Source organism: Miniopterus schreibersii (assembly GCF_964146895.1).
Source record: "Miniopterus schreibersii genome assembly, chromosome: 10".
In the NCBI taxonomy this organism is placed as follows: Eukaryota; Metazoa; Chordata; class Mammalia; order Chiroptera; family Miniopteridae; genus Miniopterus; species Miniopterus schreibersii.
In genome coordinates this window covers 53,493,241-53,514,524 of record NC_138110.1, presented here as the reverse complement: position 1 = coordinate 53,514,524, position 21,284 = coordinate 53,493,241, and the positions used below count along the sequence as shown (strand labels likewise).

General features: G+C 50.3%; 1 protein-coding gene across 6 annotated transcripts in view; it reads left to right on the top strand.

The window, feature by feature from the left end:
* The window catches only part of TOX2 (TOX high mobility group box family member 2), a 103,379-nt gene extending 85,927 nt beyond the window's left edge, over nt 1–17,452 (top strand). For 3 of the 6 annotated variants that reach the window (XM_081148864.1, XM_081148866.1, XM_081148867.1), the window contains exons 4-9: nt 10,552–10,791; nt 12,346–12,573; nt 13,013–13,093; nt 13,885–14,280; nt 14,987–15,114; nt 16,688–17,452. In XM_081148864.1, the coding sequence (XP_081004990.1) occupies nt 10,552–10,791; nt 12,346–12,573; nt 13,013–13,093; nt 13,885–14,280; nt 14,987–15,114; nt 16,688–16,754 (1,140 nt within the window). In that variant the 3' untranslated portion in view covers nt 16,755–17,452. Of the gene's footprint in view, nt 1–10,551; nt 10,792–12,345; nt 12,574–13,012; nt 13,094–13,884; nt 14,281–14,986; nt 15,115–16,503 lie in introns of all 6 variants that reach the window. The other 3 variants (XM_081148865.1, XM_081148868.1, XM_081148869.1) reach the window with 1 other exon arrangement.
* Nucleotides 17,453–21,284: the final 3,832 nt, after the last annotated feature.

Genomic DNA, 21,284 nt, shown 5'->3' with positions numbered 1-21,284 from the left:
CCACTCCTCCCCACCTGGCTGGTCAGGTCCCTTCTTCCCAGCCTGTAAATATCATCGGTGATCTGGTGTCATCCTTGACCACCTGCCATGACCATCAGTTCCAAATCCTGACTCTCTCCCATGGCATCTCTCAGGCTCATCTCGTTCTTTCCATCTGAATCTCCAGTGATGGCTGCGTCACCTCTCACCTGGAAGCTGCCCCTGCCACATAGCAGCCAAGTCGGCCTTTCTAAAATTCAAGTCACCACTCTGCCTAAAACCCTCTGGGTTCCCAGTGACCCTCAGGATAAAGTCCAGATGTCTTCACCTGGCACTCAAGGTCCTACCCAGCCTGGCTTGTGCCTGGTTTCCTAAGCTCATCCTTCCCCCCCTCCCCACCCCTATCCACTACCCTTCACGCCAGCCATATTGAGACCTTTCTGGGTCCCCAGTCTGCATCTAGGAACCTCACAGTGGCCTGTGGCTTCCCTGCCAGCACTCATCACCACTGTGTCTGCGTATTGGTTTGGGAGTGGAATTGATCGATACCTGTATCCCCCAGGAGACTGTCAGCCCCATAGGCCAGGGACCTTACCTGCCTTATTCACTCTGAATCCCCAGTGCTCAGCACAGGGCCTGGCACACAGCAGCTGCTTAATAAATATAATGTGAAGAGATGCAGTCCTGAAAAACCTGCAAAATACAGTGGTACCTCTGTTTTCAAATGTGATCCGTTCTGGAAGCCCGTTTGAGTTCTAAAATGTTCGAAAACTGAGGGATCCACAGCCGACAGCTAGGCCTCAGGATCTTGCCCTCGGCAGAAGCCATGTGGCATGTTCGATTTCCGAGGCATGTTCGAAAACCGAAGCATTTACTCCTGGGTTTAAGGCGTTCGTAACCCAAAATGTTCGTCAACAGAGATGTTTGAAAACCGAGGTACCACTGTACTAAAAATAACAGCTTACAGGAAAAATGGAGCTGGGGCAAACCTCTCATGGTCTACACAACTTTGTAACCAGAGTGCTAAGAAAACCATAAGGATTCTAAAGCATACACCTGCAGTTAAAAAAAAGTCTTAAATTCTTACTAATCCTCAGTAGGAACTGGGAAGGTGGCTTGATGGAAGGGGTTGTAGGGACACCTGTCACTGCTGGGTTATGGAAAAAAGGGCAAACACACAGATTGGGGAGAAGCGTGCAGTTGAGCGCTAGAGGCTGAGAGAGGGCTGGTGTCTCCTTGGGATCCCCCTAAATCAGACCCTTTGGCACTATTGACACCTTGGGCGGGGTAATTCTTATGGCGGGGCTGCCTGTGTATTATAGGATGTTTAGCAGCATCCCTGGTCTACTACCCACTAAATGCCGGTAGCATCTACAAGTTGTAACAACCAAAAACTGTCTCTAAAAAATATTGGCAAGTGACCCCTAGGGAGAAAAATTGCAATGAGCTAAAGAAGGGTCCTGAGGTGGCAGCATGCCTGGTTTAAAGGATGGTAAGGAGGTAAGTTGCCGCCGTGGAGTGAAGCGGGGAGTGGAGGTGGAGGCCAGAGAGGTACCAGGTGATTGGGAGGGTGGGGGGTTGTTCTAGCGTCTCTAGCTTAGTAAGGACTTAGGCTTCTCCTCGAAGTGAAGTAGGGAGCTAGTGCGGGCTCTGAGCAGAGGAGTGAGAGCCTGCGTGCCAGAGATGGGAAGCATAAGGACCACGGCCCCCATCCCAGCCTGAGCAGAAACCTCACGCCCTGAGCCAGGCAATCCCAGACCCAGTGTCTCAGCGCCCAGTGTTTGCAAACCTTTAACACACAACCAGCCAGAAGGGGACAAATTGCTTTGCATTTACACCCTTCCCTGCTGGCCCTTCATATTCATAACAGGATGATCAGTGTAACCAGGAATGGGGCTGTTGCTTTAAAGGATAAATTAGTCTGACTCTTAACTCAATAATTAAAACTGTGATGGCGCTCGGCCTGCAGGGATAATGTACTATTATTATAGTCATTTGTTTCAATTAAATGCTTACTGATTTTACAATAGCAGCTGGGCACCTGTGCACTGTAGCTATTACTCTGAACAAGACATCTCAAATTTCACAAGAAATTTGTCAGCGTGCAAAGAATCTCTCGCCGAGCATGAAAGTTTATTAGAAATACTTACTGACAGGGATTCCTTGCAAGGGGCAAGCATTGGGGCAAGCTTCCTATTGGCTTTCTTTTCCCCTCTTTTGTGCTGGAATTTTTCTTCCTAAAAGGAAAGAATTTTCAAATAGCTGCCTCTTAAAGCCTGAGGAAACCTCAGAGAGCAGCGTGCCTCTGGGAAGATCGGCGTGGAGGGCACCTGGGGTACAGTAGACTGAACAATCCCCCCAAGATGTCCCCCACACCCTAATCCCCGGAGCCTATGAGTATGTTACCTTACAGAACGAAAGGGATTTTGTAGATGACTTTAAGGTGAAAATCGGGTAACACCCTCACAGACACACCCAGAATAATGTTTGACCAAATGTCTTGGCAACCATGGCCCAGCCAAGTTGGCGCAAAGTTAACCATCACTTTGCTCCACGGCTCTGCGCCCTTCATATGCTCCTGCTCCAGGGAGCGGCCTCCACACCCCATCTTGTCCTCTGCAAACTTCCCCTTCAGGAGTCAGCTCTGAGCGCTCTCCTGGGGAAAGGCTTTCTGGCTCTCCAGCCATTGGAGGGACCCCTTCCTGCCTGGCCCAGGTCCCTCTGCGCACCTGTGCTGCTGCGCTGGTTAAAACTATATGGGTGCATCTCTGCCTCCTCCATCAGACTGTGCACTCAGATAGGGTGCTTTTGATCTAATCTTGGTCTCCTGCATCTCACCCAGGATCTCAGGCATAACAGCCTTTAGGGAATGTTTTTTGAATGAGCGAGTGAGTGAATGGGTGGTGGGAGCAGTCTTGGGGACCCGGGAGGATTAGAGAAATAAAATGACCGTGGAGATCATTCTGATGAGGACAGCTCAAGGCAGAGGCCCAGTCAAGGACATGAGGAGGCTCAAGTCAGCAATGGAAACTCAGATTTGGAGGGCGGTGGCCAACTACCAGATCTCTGTCACCAGTCCAGGCCTTTCTGATTTTAAAGATACGCTGCAATGTGAGCTAGAGCAAGAGCCCAGCTGGTTGCCAGGGCAGGGCTTAGCCAAGGGACAGCACACCTGGTGATGTAGTGCCCGAGGACATGGGTGTGGGAACCAGACAGACTTTGACTTGAATCCCAGCTCTAAAGGCCTGGGGTACATTATTTCCCTTTCTGAACCTCAGCTTCCTCATCTGTAAAATGCTGATAATACACCTTTCCTCCCACGACTGGGTGAGAATTAAAATTGGTCAGAAGATCAGTGCCCAGCAGATGGTAACTGCCAAATAAAGGCTAATGCTTCTACCAGTATTTCCTTTTATTTGACAATATTTGACTAACATGGGAGCTGGCAATCCATGGCCATAGGTCAAATCTGGCCCTCTGCTTGTTTTTGTAAATAAAGTTTTATTGAAACACAGCCACACCCATTCATTGACATATTGAATATGGATGATTTTGTGCTACAGCAGCAGAGTTGAGTAGTTATGACAGAAACCATTCGGCCCTCAAAGCCCAAAGTATTTAATATCTGTCCACTTACAGAAGTTTGCCAATTACTGCCCTAATGAATGTAACAAATGTTTGTGAAGCACCCCTGTGCCAGGCCCTGTGCTGTAATGTTTGTCGTCATGATTTCCCTTTTCTCTCATATTCCAGAAACTTCCATTGGTTGTGACCTCTTCTTAGCCCACTGAGATTCAGTTCAAGCTCATACCTTCAGCAAGTTCATGAGGGAATGAAGGAAACGAAACTTTCTTGTGTTGAACACCTAATACGTGCTGGGCTCTGTAAAAAGTTTATCTTTACACTGCATCCTCACAGTTGCCCTGTGAGAGCAGGTTCGTTACTTTTCACCCACATTAGAGCCATTCAGATCTGTGTGGGTGCAGTGAAAAGATCTCAGTCTTGGAAAACAGCCAGGATTCTATGACCTTGGGAAAGTCCCTTAACCTCTCTGAGTTTTAGTGTCTTTATTGTAAAATGGGGATGGTGATAGTGTTATGTCAAAGATTTGTTCCTGAAGGTCCCAGTGAGCCTCACTAAATATAATAGTAAGTATTATTGTCATTATTACTAGTGCTACCATCCTCTGTGAAACAGGGATATTATCTGTCAGGAAGGGCTACTCTGAGGCTGTGGCAGGGATTGTAAAATGCTGCTCAGTGGCTTGATAATTTTCCTTTAGGACCTGATTGTGCTTAGAGATTAAGGAGAAGTTTCTGGACCCTCTGGAACTGAGACAGGGTCTTCAGTAAGAGAACACAGTGGGCAGAACCGCTGTGGCCTCCAGGAGACACGTTCGGATTCCCCAGGCAGAGTGTGAGGCTGTGTTAGTGGCACCTCGTCCCTGCCTCGGAGGAAGCAGGCGAGATGTGGGCTGAGTCGGCAGCCGGCGGAGGAAGGTGTGATTTCTCCTCTCCGCCCGTGTGCTTGTGCCCGGGAGTCTGTGGAAGCACCTTTGTGCGCCTGAGCCCTGAGCGCCTAGTAAGCCCGGGGAACCTAATTCCCTCCCAGCGGCTCCCGTTACCCTCTCGCTTCCCGCTCCCTGGAGAGGGCGCAGCGTGGCCCCTGGACCCCTGGACGTGCCCACGGGCTTCCGCGGGCAGGCAGGAGGCGGGGGTCAGCTGGTCGCCAGCCTCTCGGAAGCACCACCTGGGTGCTGGGCCACCTGCCTGGGACTGGGGGCGCGTTATGTGCCTGCGCCTGAGCGGGTGCTTGGATGCTTGGCACCCCCCGTGGTGAGCCCTGGACAGGCTGGGGAGAGGGTGTGGCCAGAGGAGAAGGGAGAAGAGAGAGGTCATGGAAGGCTTCTCTGAGGAGGTGACACTTCAGGTAAGTCTCCGAGGGTGATGACACAGAGGAAACACCAGTGAGCCACAGGGGGAAAGGCTCCATTCTGGAGAGGAGCCCTCATGCCCCGGGGGCTCTGGGAAGGGGCGGGAGAGGTCAGGACGAGAGAGGTGGTGCAGATCTTCGTGGGCGTTTTACAAGGCGAGGACAGTGCTGGCGGCCACCTGGGAGCTACGGAAAGATTCTGAGCAGGGAGGGGAAATTTCACACTCCAGAAGGGTCACTCTGGTGGCCAGCATGGCACCTGGACTCAAGGAAGCCATGCTGGAGGCTGAGAGACGGTCTCTCTTTGGGATCCCCCTAAATCAGACCCTGGCGCAAAGGTTTGGGCGCAAGTGGTTTTTTGGGGACAGACTGCAGGAAGCCCTGTGGAGGAAGAAGGGAGGTGACACTGGAAGGGAAGAAAGCCAGTAAAAGGCAGGTTGATGAGTTGGGACCACGGTGGCAACTGGGACATCATCCTGCTGGGGACCCTCTGAGAGGCATATGGGACTCAACTCAGAATTGTCCCGTTGAGGGGAGAGGAAGTGCGGGTCTGTCCACAAGCTCCTGTCCCTCCTCATTGGCTGAGGGTCATTCCTGGGGCCCTAACTGCTTATCCTCCCAGGTAGTGAGATGCAGGTGCAGTAACCTTCTGCCATGGGGGGGAGGGGTGACCTCCAAGGTCAGCCAAGGGCACAGGGCAGGGCCCGCACAGCATCAGCTATAGCTGATTAGGACAAAAGGCAGTGGTTGCTGAACATGTTGGGCAGAGGAGGGTGGGTTCTGACTGGGGAAGGGGTTCTGTGAGCTAATAGAGTGTTCTAGAACGTGTGGAGGGATGGACATTGTCTGACCACTCTGTACCTCTCCTGTGAGCTCACCTGTTTTTCTTTTACAGCCTGACATTGCCTTTAAATGAAACCCTTTCTTAGGTGAGACATAGGAATTTAGAGGCACCACCAGGGGTCCCTCACCAGTAGCAGTCACAGGCTCAGGGCAGTGGTGAGAGGGGCCTGGGGGTGGAGAAAGGAAGGGGGTTGGAGAGAGAGAGCCTGAGGAATGCCAGTGCCGAAGGGGTGGGCTGAAGAAGACCAAGAGGGAATGGTTAGGTAGCCAACAGCCAAGAGCCTGGCCCTGGACAGAGGGAAGAGGGCTGTCAGGGGAGGCAGCAAGCCCCAGAGTTGAGGACGGAGGCATGTTTTGGGGAAAGACCACATAGCTAAGGGAGAAAGTGTGATGGTCTGGAGAGACCTAGTTTCTCCTTTGGTAGCTGTGCGATCATGGGCCAGTCTCTGAACCTCTCTGAGCCTTGATTCCCCAGCTGAGGGTGATTATATTACCTCCTAGGGTAGCTGTGGTGATTAAATGTTACAATAGGCAAACAGTTCTGGCACATATTAAGTGCTTAATAAAAACTTCTCCTCCTGATGAGGGTGGTGGTGATGACAGCGATGACTATAGTGGTATAGACAGTAATGAAGACATGTGCCAGGTGAGTCGCTGATGGGAGGAGAGGTCCTAACAGCAGTGAGGAGAGGTGGTTCTCAGAAGAAGTTTGAGTGTGCAGGGAAGCAAGAAAGTTGGGACAGAAGTTTTTAGGAGACCTGGAAATAAGGGAGATTTTCACTTAAAGACAGGAGGGGGGGGGATGGGAGAGGGCTGAGCATGATTTGATGCTGATAGGATGCCATCCACAGAGAGGGGAAACCGGTGGACCTGGTGGAGGGTGACTTAGGTGAGGCCCCTCAAGCAAAGCCTGATACAAGGATTCTTGTTGTTTAGCGAGGGAGTGCTCTCAAGAGAAGGGGCTGCAGGAATCAGGGTCTACAGAGGATGGAACCGGCAAGGATTGGCCTCAGTTGGAGGATTGGGGGGCTCTGGGGTGCGCCTGCACTGCAGAGGAAGGAGTCCAGCCTTTTGTACCCCTGCGTCAGTCAAGCAGTGGCTGAGGTCTGCTGTAGGATGGGGGATGGAGTTGTGGGATATCATAGCCTCTCGAGGAAGGCAGCTCCTGTTTGGCCAATGACATGTGGAGAAGGGGACCGGTGCGAGCACTCCCAGCATGGGGATGGATGCAGCAGCATGGCCAGAGGAATCTGGGTCAGGTACCTCAGCGCCTACGTCAGTGACGTCCTCAAGCAGCAGACCTCACATCACAGGCATATTTTCTACTTTGGGGAGATTAAGACAAACATTTTTAATGCCCTAGAAAATCTAAGATGCTTAGTAGCTATACCCATGTCTTGTTGGATTGTATCTATTAATAACCAGCCATATATTCTCTTCATGTAGGGGTTGGTCTCCTTAATTAACTGTGAGGCCCTGAAGAGCGGCTGTGGTGGGGTGGGGATGGGGGTGGCCCTCTCATTCCCAGAGCTCTCTTGTCTGCTTATGTCTGTCACAGAGCAGACACTCATGAAAGGTCTGGCACTCAGTTATTGAGAATATATTTGTCACTACAGGAGTGAAGTGACCCAGAGTCCCACTCACCCTCTGTGGAAACCCTGGACTCACTGAGCTAAATTTGACATCATTCCCAGATCACACACAACTCTGCTGTTTTAGCTTTAATTTTATTCAATAGGACCAGCAAGCATTTGGTTTTTCGGTGTGCGAGGTGCTGATCTAGTTATTAGAAATAGAAATAAAGAGAAAAGTCACTGGACACATGTACAAAAATTGCAGTTCTAAAGAAGGTCCATTCTGAAGCTCCTAATCCAATAAATGGGGGGAACTGCTCATAATTTACAAACTGCAATTATGTAGTGTATCTATGTAATGAGAAAAATTTGAAATCAGGAAAGATTGCGTTTAGATAAAATATGTGGTTATTGGATTTTAAAATGCAGTGAAAACTACTGCAGATAATCAAATAACAAGATTTTCTCCCAAAATCCAAGTCATCTGTTAAAGAGCTCAAAATTAAGACTGAACCGATAAAAGACTCTGAAGATTCAATATGTGTTTTTAACAGGAAATTCTTTTTAAAAGGCCAATGGAAAAGAAGCAATAATCCAAAAAATAATAGAAAGTATCACTTAACTGAAGAAAGTAGGAAGTATCCAGCTCAAAGAGCTTACCAACCATCAGACAAAATTAAGTGAATGTAGCTTATAGAGAAAAATAGCATTATGCAAATTTTTCTTATTTCAAAGGAGCTTTGGGTTAAAAAATTACTTAGAGAAGCAGTTACCTTTGATTGAGAAATGAATTAAAATAGATCAAGTATGGGAAATATATGGTATAAAAAAACCAGTGGTGTGAGCAATGGAAATAGCAAAACCTAGAGTTAATGTCTAAATACTGTTGTTATCATGGTATGAAACTTAACGCAACTGTCAAAATAATGATTGAAATAAATTATTTAATGAAAAACAATAATCTGGAACCCAAACCACTGACGGAGAGAAAAATTAAAAGCTTAAATTTTTTTCTTACATGAGGAATTAGAGATGTAGTACAGTGCCATAAAAATCACTAGATAAAACTTGATCAACAAAGGAAAGACGGGGGAAACTCAGAGAAGCAAAAATATATATATAAGCTTAATATCTATGAACAAATAATTCTATCTTTATAAATAAATATGGATTAATTTTTCTGATTTTTGAACAATATTTGTATACATACTTTAACAACTATTTTACTCATGTATCCTTATTTATTCTCTATCACTTTATTCTGTACTTGCTGGGCATTTTTTGTTTGGACTGTGTTATTTATGCTTTCTCTGCTAAGAGGATAAAGGAAACTTGAAAAGAAAAAAGATGCAGAGATCGAGTCTCATCTGGCTCATAAACTCTTAGGAGATTGTTGATCCAGTAGGAAATGACTACGTCCTGTCCCAAGTCTGACTCAAAGAAGTAGCTAATTAATGTCACATCTTCAATTCTCACCAATTCTGCCCCATTCTGCTGCATAAACAACTCTCATTCTATCACATTCTCAAGAAAAGAGACAACTGGAGAGCTTTACCTACCAGGAGTGGCATCCTCCCCGCCCTTCCTTTTTCCACCCTTTAACAAATATTTTTAAAGTACTCACCGAGCGTGTTCCAGGCAGCACCAAACACACTAGGAATACAGTAGTGAGCAAGGCCTCTGCTCAGGGAGCTTCCAGAGGGGAAGAGAGTCGACAAGCAGATAGAAAAACAAAATAATTGAAACTTGAAATTATGAAGGAAACAAACAATATGATGATAGAACATAATTAGAATTTTCAGACAAAGTGGTCAGGGAAGGCTTCTCTGAGGAGGTGACATTCAAGTTTAGACTTGAAAGATGAGGAGCCACATGCAAAGACCTGAATTAAAAATATAACTCAAAATGAGACGGAAGCAACAATAATAAATCTTTCCTGGCTGGTGTGGCTCAGTGGTTATGTCCACTTGTGCACCGAAGGGCCTCGGTTCCCAGTCAAGGGCGGTTCAACCCCCGGCCCCCGTTGGGGCGCGTGTGGGAAGCAGCCAATCATGTGTCTCTCTCACATCGATGTGTGTGTTTCTCTCCCCCCTCCCTCCCTTCCTCCTTTCCGCTCTCTCTAAGGATCAATGGAAAAAATATCCTCGGGTGAGGATTTTGAAAAATCAGAGAAAGAAATCAGTAAAGGTTAAAATGATATTAAAGAAATAGAAAACAGGAAAAGTAGTGAAAAAAATTGAGATATGATTCTTTTGAGGAAAAAAATAAAAATCCCACATCATAAAAAAGAAAACCCATGAGCTTGCTTAATGAAGAAAAAGTGAGAGGAAAACACAGATAGTTGATGTGAGAAATTAGAAAGAGAATAACTGCAGATGCAGAGAAAATAAAAGGAATTGAAAGGACATGCAAATTGGTATGCCTCACAGAACAGTATGTGTGTGTAATATTTAAGCAAAAGCGTGCACTATTCTCAATATGTACTTACTATGAGAAGTACCTATAGGTAAAAATCAGTAGCTTTCTTATATTCCAAAAATAACCAATTAGAAAATATCATAGGGAATAATTAATACAAATATTACTGAGCTACGGGAAGAAAAATGCAAAACATTAAGGGGTTTATTTATTCTATGTATTTAACAAACCCTTATACAATGTAGGGCTTACTATGTGCTAGGTGCTTTTAATCCTTAATAGCCTAGAAGGTAGGTTATTACCCACATGTTTCAGATGAAGAACCAAGGCACAGAGAGGTTAAGTAACTTGGCCGAAGTCACCCAGCTTATAAGTGGCTGAACCAGGATCCAAAACCAGGTCGGCTTCCAGCATCTGTGCTCTTTGCTATCATGCTACATAGTGAATTCATGCAGAGGGACACCGTGTTCCAGGAGGGAAGACTCAGTATCATAAAATTATCCTTTCTCAGCTGACTGAGCTCTCCAGCAGAGGCTAAGATGCCGACTGTCCAGGTTGAATGTCAATAGAATGTCAACTGTCACTGTGCCAGGTCCCCCCTCGGGGGCACCGAATCATGCAGGGCTCAGAGTAGCATGGACACTCACCTATCAAGGATCCATGGGGAAGCCACAGCTCAGAGCAGATGGAGCCAGCACCCTCCACTTCTCGCCTACATGCCCCTCCCCTGGGCCCCTGCAATGGGCGTGTGATGGTGGCAGGACGGGTCCTTTCTGACTCAAAACGCCCTGTCCTCCTCTCTTAGATCCAGGAGATGGTCCACTCGGAGGTGGCTGCCTATGACTCGGGCCGGCCAGGGCCCCTGCTGGGCCGCCCAGCGATGCTGGCGAGCCACATGAGCGCCCTCAGCCAGTCCCAGCTCATTTCTCAGATGGGCATCAGGAGCGGCATCGCCCACAGCTCCCCGTCGCCCCCAGGGAGCAAGTCAGCCACCCCCTCTCCTTCCAGCTCAACTCAAGAGGAGGAGTCAGAAGCCCATTTCAAGGTAGGTAGGGTGGCGATGCAAAGCGTTAGGATGCCCTCCTGTCAGCAGGATGACGGGCCCTGCATGGAAACGGGCATTGCCTACCTCTAGAGAACACCCAAGAGGATTAGTGTACCCTTTGCTGGAAAACAAGGAGATAGAAAATTCTGGGGGGCAAATGAAATCTTATTCCTGAATGGCCAGTGGGTCATTTCAGTGGCATTGATGGTGCGGGCAAGATCCTCAGGGTCACGTCTCATGGCCACTATGGCCTTTTAGGAGAAAATATTCTGACAAAAATGTGTGGTCCAGCAGAGGGTGCCTCCGGGCAGCGCTGACCTTGGGATGGGGCTCTAAACATGACACCTCCCCTGGGGCCATGACCTCTGGAGCCAAGGGTGGTGGCGCCTCTTGAAGCACACGGCAGGATGAGAGCTCACCAGCTGTCCAGGCTCTGGCCCTTTCTTGACACTGACCAAATCTCCCTCCCTGGTGGAGGGCATCTGGCTTAACTGGGGCAGAAAACAGGCCCAGGAGGGCCAAGGATGGACGAGCTTGCGGGAGTCTCCCAACCCCCTAGCGGCAGAATCAAAACTTGATCCCACACTTCCCGCGGCTTTCTTCTTCATACGGTCCTCCCACCCCGTTCCACGTGGTGGCCCCACGGAGGCCTGGGCAGCAGCCATGGCACCCGCGCCACCTAGCGGAGACCCTGACCTCCTGGCGGGGTGGGCGCCTCTGGATCCTGGTCCAGTTCCATCATCAGGATAACTTGGTCTCTACCATAAGGCAGACAGGGGTGATTTTTCTTTTATTTTTTCATTTAGAAAATACTTGTAAAGCAGTTTCCACGGGCCAGTGTTCTAAGCACATCATAAGTATTGGTGCGTGTAATCTTCCTCACACTCTCTATGGCTATTACTACCTCCCGTGGGCAGATGGGGAAACTGAGGCACAGGGAGGTTAAGTAACTTTATTCTGATTTATTCTTCATTACTGATTAGGGGATTTTATACTCTGTAAAGGGTAACTCGAGGGAAAGGTGATGGAGATGTAAACGGGTTTTGTCTGATTACAAAGAGAATTCATTTTTCCCTGGAGAGAAGCAAATGACTTCTGTCCAGTAGAAAAGATTAAACTAAGCCCTAAAAGTTATAGTTTTATTGCTTTATGGGGCGTTAACCAGTTTCTCTATCTCTTGTATTTCTCTGAATCAACTTGACCGTCATGCCAATTGTCATTAATGAGTTTAACAGAAAAAACCGGGGCTCCTGTCCCAGGTAGGGGTGGGTGGGTGGGTGGGTGGGTGCGTGGGTGGGTGGGTGTGTGTGTGTGTGTGTGTGTGTGTGTGTGTGTGTCTGTTGTGTCTGCCTGTCCATGGCCTCCCCCATCTGGGGAGCAGTTAGCCCAGCAGCGCGGCCCGGGCTTCCCACATTCGAGCCTGGGGTGGTCAGCGCCTGTGTGTGAACAGGGCCTGACCAGCACGGGTGGGCCACTGAGCCTGAGGCTGGGGTGGGTCCCCTCTGGCCCGAGTCCCCGGTGCCTCCAGCTCTCTGACTCCCCTCACCCGGGCAGATATCAGGAGAGAAGAGACCATCGGCTGACCCGGGAAAAAAGGCCAAGAACCCAAAGAAGAAGAAGAAGAAGGACCCCAACGAGCCACAGAAGCCGGTGTCTGCCTACGCTCTCTTCTTCAGGGACACTCAGGCTGCCATAAAGGGGCAGAACCCCAGCGCCACCTTTGGGGATGTGTCCAAAATCGTGGCCTCCATGTGGGACAGCTTGGGAGAGGAGCAGAAGCAGGTGAGTCTCCATCCCTTTCTGGGCCATCCCCCCAAGGCTCTGGTGTCCCCGAGCCGACAACAGACTTGGAAAGCCTGAAACTAGGGGCTCTTGCCGAGGTTGTTACTAGGCTCGGTTTGCCCATCTGTAAGATGGGGAGTTAGGTCCCTTCCACTTCTGCTGTTTTCCAGCCATGTTCACTAGCGACTTAACCATTCTGGGCCTCCACTTCCTCATCTATTAGATGAGAACATCTCAGTCCATCTCAGTCCACCTGGTCTGGGGTCCAGACCAGAACTTTCCTATCCCACTGACCATGTGCCCAGGTGCCCCTCTCAGGGGCCTCCAGGGAAAATTGGGAGTAGAAATAGCTCATAGGCAAAGGCCAGTTAGCAGCAGTGCAACCTCAGGCTGAACACCTCACCTCTCCCCAATGCTGCTCATGTCTTGGATCTTTCAGGCCTATAAGAGGAAGACCGAAGCGGCAAAAAAGGAATATCTGAAGGCTCTGGCAGCCTACCGGGCTAGCCTGGTCTCCAAGGTAACCCTGGAATCCTCGGCACAGCCTGATAAGTGTGGGACCACTGGGGGTGGAGCAGGCGCTGAGGCCCACGGGAAAGAGGGATACTGAGGTCACATCTCCAGCGCACCTGCTGTGTGCTGGGCTCGTGCTGGCCACTTTACATGTATCTCATTTCATTTAATTCTTCCAGTAAGAACCCAGGACTCAGAGAGGTTAAGCATCTTGCCTGAAATTATCCAGCGTGTTAGGTAGTTGTACTAGAAGTCAAACCTGGATTGGCCACTCTTCAAATTTGGCCTTTACGCCTGACCATACTGCCTGCCTCCTCTGTCAACACCAGCACTGCAGGCAGGAGACTCAGGATGGTGGTGGACATGTGGCCCAAGTGGGAATAGGGGTGTTGTCTGGAAGCTATTACAGAGGACATGGCATCTGGGTTAAGCCATAAAGGGCCAAGCAAAGAGGGTGCTCCAAGTCAAGGGAACAGCACATGCAAAGGCACAGAGGCTGAGGAGGAGCATAAAGAGAGGACGGCCCCGTTGGATGATGCGGGCCTCACTGGCCAGGCTGAGGAGTGTGGGTCTCTCCATAGGCAGGGGAGCCCCTAGGATTAAAGCAGGGGCTGGTTGGATGGTCAGAGCCAAGTGCACTAAGGACCCTGAATTATCTCTAGTAAGTCCACAGATCTCTCCAAAGGCACCGGAGCCAGCAAGGGGTCATGTCAGTGGGTTGCAGAACCTCCTGGTCTCATAGCCCAAGTTCTGGATTCCCCATCTTCTCCAGAGTGACCAGTGTCTGTCTCCTTCCAGAGCTCGCCGGATCAGAGTGAGACCAAGAACGCTCAGGTGAACCCACCAGCCAAAATGCTCCCACCCAAGCAGCCCATGTACGCCATGCCCGGCCTGGCCTCCTTCCTGACGCCGTCAGACCTGCAGGCCTTCCGCAGCGGGGCCACCCCTGCCAGTCTTGCGCGGACACTGGGCTCCAAGTCTCTGCTGCCAGGCCTCAGCGCGTCCCCGCCACCGCCACACTCCTTCCCGCTCAGCCCCCCACTGCACCAGCAGCTGCCACTGCCCCCCCACGCCCAGGGCACCCTCCTCAGCCCACCTGTCAGCATGTCCCCAGCCCCCCAGCCTCCTGTCCTGCCCACTCCCATGGCACTCCAGGTGCAGCTGGCTATGAGCCCTTCACCTCCAGGGCCACAGGTAAGCAGAGCTGAGTAGAAATGTACCCTTCTGGGACCCTTTGTGGAGAGGGAGGCAGCTTGGGATTTTAGATACTGGCCCCACCACTCACCAGCTATGTAACCAGAACCTAGGCACCTTACCTCTCTGAGCCTCAGTTACCATGTCAATGAAATGGGCCTGGTACACCTCATTTGACATGTACTGGCTGCAGCAAAGAGTTGACGAGTTGACAAGTTTCCAGACTGATGTTCAGATTCTTAGCATATTCCAGGCCCTCCTTCTCTCACCCTCTGCCTACTGCTCTCTAGCCTGAGGGGCTGCGGGCTCTGCGGTTTCTGCCAGCTCAGCCCTGGCCCCTGGCTCTCCTCAAAGCCTTCGAGGCCTGACCCCACTAATGGTTCCACAGACACTGTTCCAAGACTTGCATGAGGTTGCTCAGCCCAGTAAATCCATTTTACAGATTGGGAAACTGAGTCCCCAAAAACAAAAGACCCTGAGAGCAAAATCTTTCACACACACACACCTGGTGCAGCTAGGACAGGGTTAAATTTTCAAAACATGCTCTGCTGGGCAAAAGGAAAAGCATTCCAGGCAGAGCGGAGACAGTGTGCAAGCCGGAGGGCATGCCGCTGGGAGCTCCTTGGGCACTTGCAGCCCCGCCGCCCTGTGCCTGAGACGCGCCCCGGCCTCTCCCCTTGCTCACCTGCCTCCTTCCCTGTGGCAGGACTTCCCTCACATCTCCGAGTTCCCCGGCGGTTCCGGATCCCGCTCACCTGGCCCATCCAACCCCCCGAACAGCGGAGACTGGGACAGCAGTTACGCCAGCGGGGAGTGTGGCATCAGCACTTGTAGGTCGGTCCTCACCCCAGCTGCGCTGGTGCCGCCCTAGTCCTGGGATGGCGGGTGGGAGAGAGGCGGGAGGGATACGGTGGCCCTAGCTGCCGGCCTCCCTGCTGCTCACCCTGCCGTGCCCACTGGTGAGCAAGCAAACATGGCATGTGCCCCCCTTCTGACGTGCCTGGTGAGAGGGCTACCTGGGCGGGCACTCGGCTCAGCAGTGATTCCCTCGCCCACACCCGGAGCAGGTGCAGGCCCCCCCACCACAGCCCTTCCCCAAAGTCAGAATACTGGGGGGGGGGGGTCTTGAATGGACCATCGCAGAATGTCAGAGCTTCCCCCAACAGGGAGGCCAGAACACAGCAGTGCCCTGTGTTTTATATGCATTTTTATTGAGATATCATTGACATATAACATTATATTAGCATCAGATATAATGATTCTATATTTATATATATTGTGATCACCACAGTAAGTCTAGTTAACATTGTCACCACACAGTTCCTTTTTTTTTCTTTATGAGAACTATTAAGATTCACTCTTAGCTACTTTCAGATATGCAATACGGTATTGTTAACAGCAGTCACTGTGCTGTGCATGGCATCCCAGGACCTTTTTTACAACTGGGAGTTTGTACCGTTTGGCCTGCCACCGCCCCGCCTCGGCAACCACCAATCTGTTCTCTGTATCTACAAGCTTGTTTTGTTTGGGGGAGTCATTTTCAGATTCCACATATAAGTGAGATCATATGACACTTGTCTTTCTCTGACTTATTTTATTTAGTATAATGCCTTCAAGAGTCATCTATGTTGTCACAAGTGAATGCCTTATTTTAAAATGTTTAAAATTTTTTTTTAATTTATTTTTTAAGGCGAGAGAGAGGAAGGGAGAAAGAGAAAAAAGGAGAGATTCTGATTTGTTGTTCCACTTATTTATGCATCATTGGTTGATTCTTGTATGTGCCCTGACTGGGGATCGAACCCACAAGCTCGGCGTATCTGGACAACTGAGCAACCCTACCAGGGCATGAGTACCCTGTTTTAAAAACAGAAAAACCACCTGCTCTCTTTTAATTCTGTTTGAAATTTACAAAAGAAACAATGACTAAAAAAATGACCTAGAGCGATAGTGGTATTAGAATGACAGACACACTGCTGCCACCCCCCCCCAGCACTGAGGACAGGGTGGACCCTGCCGGGATCCCAGGAGGCTATTTGGCTCTGCCTGGCAGGCAGGCAGGGAGGGACCAGCCCCTCCTCCATTCTCAGGGGCAGCCGTGTCCAGGGTGGGAGTGAAGGGCTAGTGAGCAGCTGTCCCTGTGCTCCTGGGGCCCCGTGTTCAGCCCCTGAGAGCTCTGGCACCAGGTCGGGTCACAGCTCTGACAGCCCCCCCTCTCTCCCACAGCCTGCTCCCCAGGGATAAATCTCTCTACCTCACCTAATCCCGCCTCCCCTCTCCTCCCTGAGGCTGCTGGAGGGGCCCACAGCAGAAAAGAGGCCTTGGCAGGAAGCAGGGTGACCACGAAGAGAGAAAGAACAGTGACATGCTAATGTCCCACGGCTGAGTCTCTTCCTCGACCTCTTACCAGACTCTGCAGAGGCCGCCCAACACCCGCCGCCAGCCCAAAGAACCTGCGGGAACCCTCTGCCCCATGACCTGCTTGCTCCAGGGTTACCGTGGACCCCGCTCCTCGTCTGCGCACCGTCCCCTACGCCTGGACGTCTGGCCCCAGCCCGGGCTCACGCGGGCTGCCCCTGGAGGGGTCGCTGACCAACGGAAACCCCCCAGATGCATGGGGCGGGGGCCAGCCCAGCCACAGATGTGCAGATACGGTTTTGCAGCGTGAACAAGATTCTGAAACATACACTGTTGGCTTTGTGTGAGTAGTTGACTACGTGACTTAGAACTGTGCTGAAGACATCTGTAAGATTATTTTGTGTGTGGGGGGGAAAGTAGTTTCCTTTAAGGTAAAAAGCATTTTCTATGACCCTTAGCACATGTTTTTTTAAGTTTTATCTTAAGGGAGACGTGCACAAAGCAGCGACCAAACCGTTTCATCGTCTGTACAATAAAGAACCGGGGCGTTCAGAGCCACACTCGGAGGCTCTGCGTGCGCCTTTTCTTTTAATCATATGCCCATCTATTTAAAATTGCCAACTACGACTTTTGTCTATTTATGAAGAAGACCTGAGGACAGAAATGCAGTCGATCAGAAAGTGTGTGTGGTTTGGGGTTTGGTCGGGGTTTGGGTTCTTCATGTTGTTTGCAGCTGTTTCCTGGCCCTGGTGAACGCCTGGCCCCGTGCCCAGTGCTTCTCTCAAATTTCTTTATAATAAAACTTCTGAAAAGCTGGAAATGTGTCTGTGTCTTTTTGTGCTTCGTAAGCCAGGGCCAGGCCTCCCAAAGAGTGGCATTTGGTGGTGGCTTTGCCAGGACAGAGGCCCTGTTGTGAGGCTCAGGTAAAGTCTCAGCTGCCCATTCACCCACCCCCAAGGGTCTGTTGGGTGACGGGGCTTCTCTGGCCTCCGTTTTGCCATCTGTGAAGGCGGATAGTAAGGGTGCGAACACGTAGGGCTCTCGAGATGATTAAAATGGTATGGGCATGGGTGCTGGGCACATAGGTAGTGATAAAAAAAAAGTAGTAATTTTGCCATTCTTAACTGTACCTGGAAAAAATAGCAATTGCCTGGCTTGGAGGAGCTGTTAGGAGGCTGCAGCTGTTGGGACCCTGACATAGCTATTTTGAGGTGACCTAGACAGAGGAGCCCCCACCTGTCTGGCAGCTTTCGGGGCCTCTCGTCCTCCAATTGTGTAACCTCCCTTCAGTCCCAAAAGGGGTGCGATTTCTCTGTGAGCAGTTTCCTCACTGGAGGGCATTTTGTAACCCACGCTGGAAAAAGAAAAACGAGCCCTAGCTGGGTAGCTCAGGTGGTTAGAGCATTGTCCCAATACGCCAAGGTTGTGGGTTCGATCCCCGGTCAGGGCACATACAAAAATGAGCCAATAAATGCATAAATAACTGGAACAATAAATTGATCTCTCTCTCAAATCAAATCAAATAAAATAAAAAAAGAAAACCAAACCAACAGAGAAAACAACACGCTGTCATGGCGGTAACATCATTGCAACACGAAGCATAAATATTTCATGGGTTACAATTTCCTTCCTTTGAGGAGCTTGTCAGGAACACGGTGCTGAGTTAGATAGTTTAATACTCGACCTCTGCTTCTACATTGGAGAAAACAGCATCGCCGGGATCCACGCAGACAGCCCACGGTACCGAGGCTATCGGTTCCTGCATCGGAGGTGGAGGCCCCCACTCGCCAGGAGCTCAGGAGTCCTTTGGAAATGTCCATGTGCTAAGGCTGGCCTCTCAGCTGCAAGGGACTCTCAGAGACACCCATGCTGAGTCTAAATACCTTGCCTACAGACGGCAGGGGACTGCCAAGTGGGTGCGTCCTGTGGCCCCAGAGAGTGGGCACAGAGCAAGTGGTCAGTGGAAGGTACAAGAGAGCTGACTTCAGGGCCATGGAGTAAGCATCACCAACTATAGTGGGTGCTATTGGCTCCCCACCCAGGTCTCTTTATTGGCCAGTGCCCATCCTCCAACTCCTGAGTGCTGGCTATTCACTGTTCACAGATGCCCACTTTGCCCTAGTCGTTGCCCTTGACTGGAAGGTGATGCCCCATCCCCCGAGAGCTGCCCCCAGCTAGTGACCAAATAATGGAGCAGCGAACTCTAAGGTACCATTCACACTCCAGAGCGCCCCAGGGTCAGGCCGCAGCAGGTCTCCCTCCTCGACCACCTCCCTCCACTCTGAGCGCACCCTCCCCATGAATCACTTGAACCAGGATCCCCAGCTCAGGCTCTGCCTATTTCTAGGGAAACAAGCCTGTGATACCAGCTGAGCACAGTGGGGCCACATCAGTGATGTTCCTTTTTCACTGGCTCTGGCCCTACCTGCAAACACAAGACTTGTAGCTCCTGAAACCAACCCACACCTGGCCCAAGGGAGGTTGAGGTTCCCGAGTGTTCACAAAGAAGTCCTCTCCCTGGGGAGAGTCTGCAGCATTCTTTCTAGGACATCCCGCAATGGTGATGGCCACCACCCAAGGAGCCGCCAAGGGCCTAGTGCCACACCCACCGTAAGAGCACTGATGCCTCTGCCACAGATGCCCCCACTGACCCCTGTGCTCCCTCAGCTGCCACCCTGGGTTCTGCAGCCTCCTAAGGGACCAGGCACCACTGCAGCCATGGCACCCCGATTTGTCAAGGCCAGGCTGTGGTCTGGGCCCCCCACACCTCGAAGCCACAGGTTATTGCCTGGACCCTAGACAGTGCCCCGGACATTGGGAGGACCCTCAGGTTCTGTCTGCAGCCCACCCACTGTCCATGGAGCTGGCCCAGGACCAAAGCCAGAACCTGCTTCAATTCCTCCATCTCCCCCACAAACGCATTGGAACCCTCACAGGAGGCACAGCCTGGGCGAAGGCCGGGCTGTCTGCCTCAGGAGGAAGGCGTGGATAATCCTAAAACCACCCAGCGATAATCCCTCCCATACGAATTTCCACATTCGACCAGAAAGTTTGAAAGAACTCACATGCAGAAAAGATCGGACATGCTATTACAGGTTCAAATTTTTTAAAAAAGCCCAACACATCAGTTGTTACTTAGCTCTGCTTCCCAAATTGCCCGAAACTAAAAACCCCAAACCCACCAGATGCTGGAGGGCAACCTTTCATTGAGAAGGGGCTGTCTAGGTGGCGGTGAGCAGGCAGAGAGGAAAGGAGGCTCAGGGCACAGCCTGCCCCAGAGAATGTCAACTCTGCCGCCTACACGTCGTACAACCTTGGGCAAATTTCTTGCCTCTCTGTTTCCTCATGTGTAGCTCGGGATAGTAATAGTCTCCTTTCAGAGGGTTGTTGTAACAATGAGTTCACACACATAAAGTTCTTAGAATAGTAATTGTAATTGTTGTTATTTAAGCTCTACTCCAGAAGGTAGTTTTCTTGTGCTGTGTACTAGTCAGGATGTGGTAGGGTCTGCTGCAGTAACAACTCCTGACATCTCAGTGGCTTTAACACAGTCAAAGTTTACTCCTAGCTCGCCCTGCCCCGGGCACCCCCTCAGTACCATGAATCTAATACTGCCCTCAAGGGACAAGGTGAGGGCGAAGTCCAGCAGAGTACCGGGCGGGAGGCTGCAGCTGCCAAGCAGTTCAAGAAACCACTTTGAGAAAGTTCCAGTCCAGAGAGAAGGGACATGGAGGCCAGCTCTGATTTGGCTGTTGCCCTTGACTATGGACTGCATTGTGTCCCCTCAAAATTCATATGTTGAAGTCATCTCCCAAAAAGCAATGGGATTTGGAGATGGGGCCTTTGGGTGGTGAGTGGGTTTAGGTGAGGTCATGACGGTGGGTCATGATTCATGATGGCATTGGTGCTCTTATAAGAAGAGACACCAGAGAGCTCCTCTCTTTTTCTCTCTGTCTCTCATCTCTGTCTCTCCCTCTCTCTGCCATCTGAAGACACAGGGAGAAGACAACCATCTGCAACCCGAGCTGTCACCAGAAACTGGTGACACCCAGCCTCCAGAACTGTGAAGCATTTTCTGTTGGTGAAGCCCCCATCTGTGGTATCTTTTTATGGCGCCGGAGCTGACTAGTTTCCCCTCAGAATTAGCAAGGGCTCTGGAGGGACAAGGAAAGGGAGGCAGGACCCCATGACGCTTGGAGCAGCCGGGCCCAGCAGGGCTCAGCAGTGTGAAATCATGCCTGTGGGACAGCGACACAGTGATTTCATGCTGTTTTATAACAGCAATTAGCATCTACATCGGAGGAAGAATGTTAATGTCCAAGGTCCTTGGCTTCAGTTTTAAACTTCAGTACTACATGTCCGTAGCTTAAAAAGTCAACTGTACCATGCAGCTTACAACGACACGGCTGTCCTCGGCTGTCCCCGACTCCCACCAGCTCACACCATACATTCAACTCCTTTAGCTCTTTTCTCTGTTATTTAACAAATAAATATGCATATACTATTTCTTTTTTATTGAATTTATTGGGGGTGAAAGTGGTTAATAAAATTATATAGGTTTCAGGTGTACAATTCTACAGCACATCACCTATATACTGTATTGTGTGTTCACTACCTCATCTCCTTCCATTTGCTATTATCTATTTTAA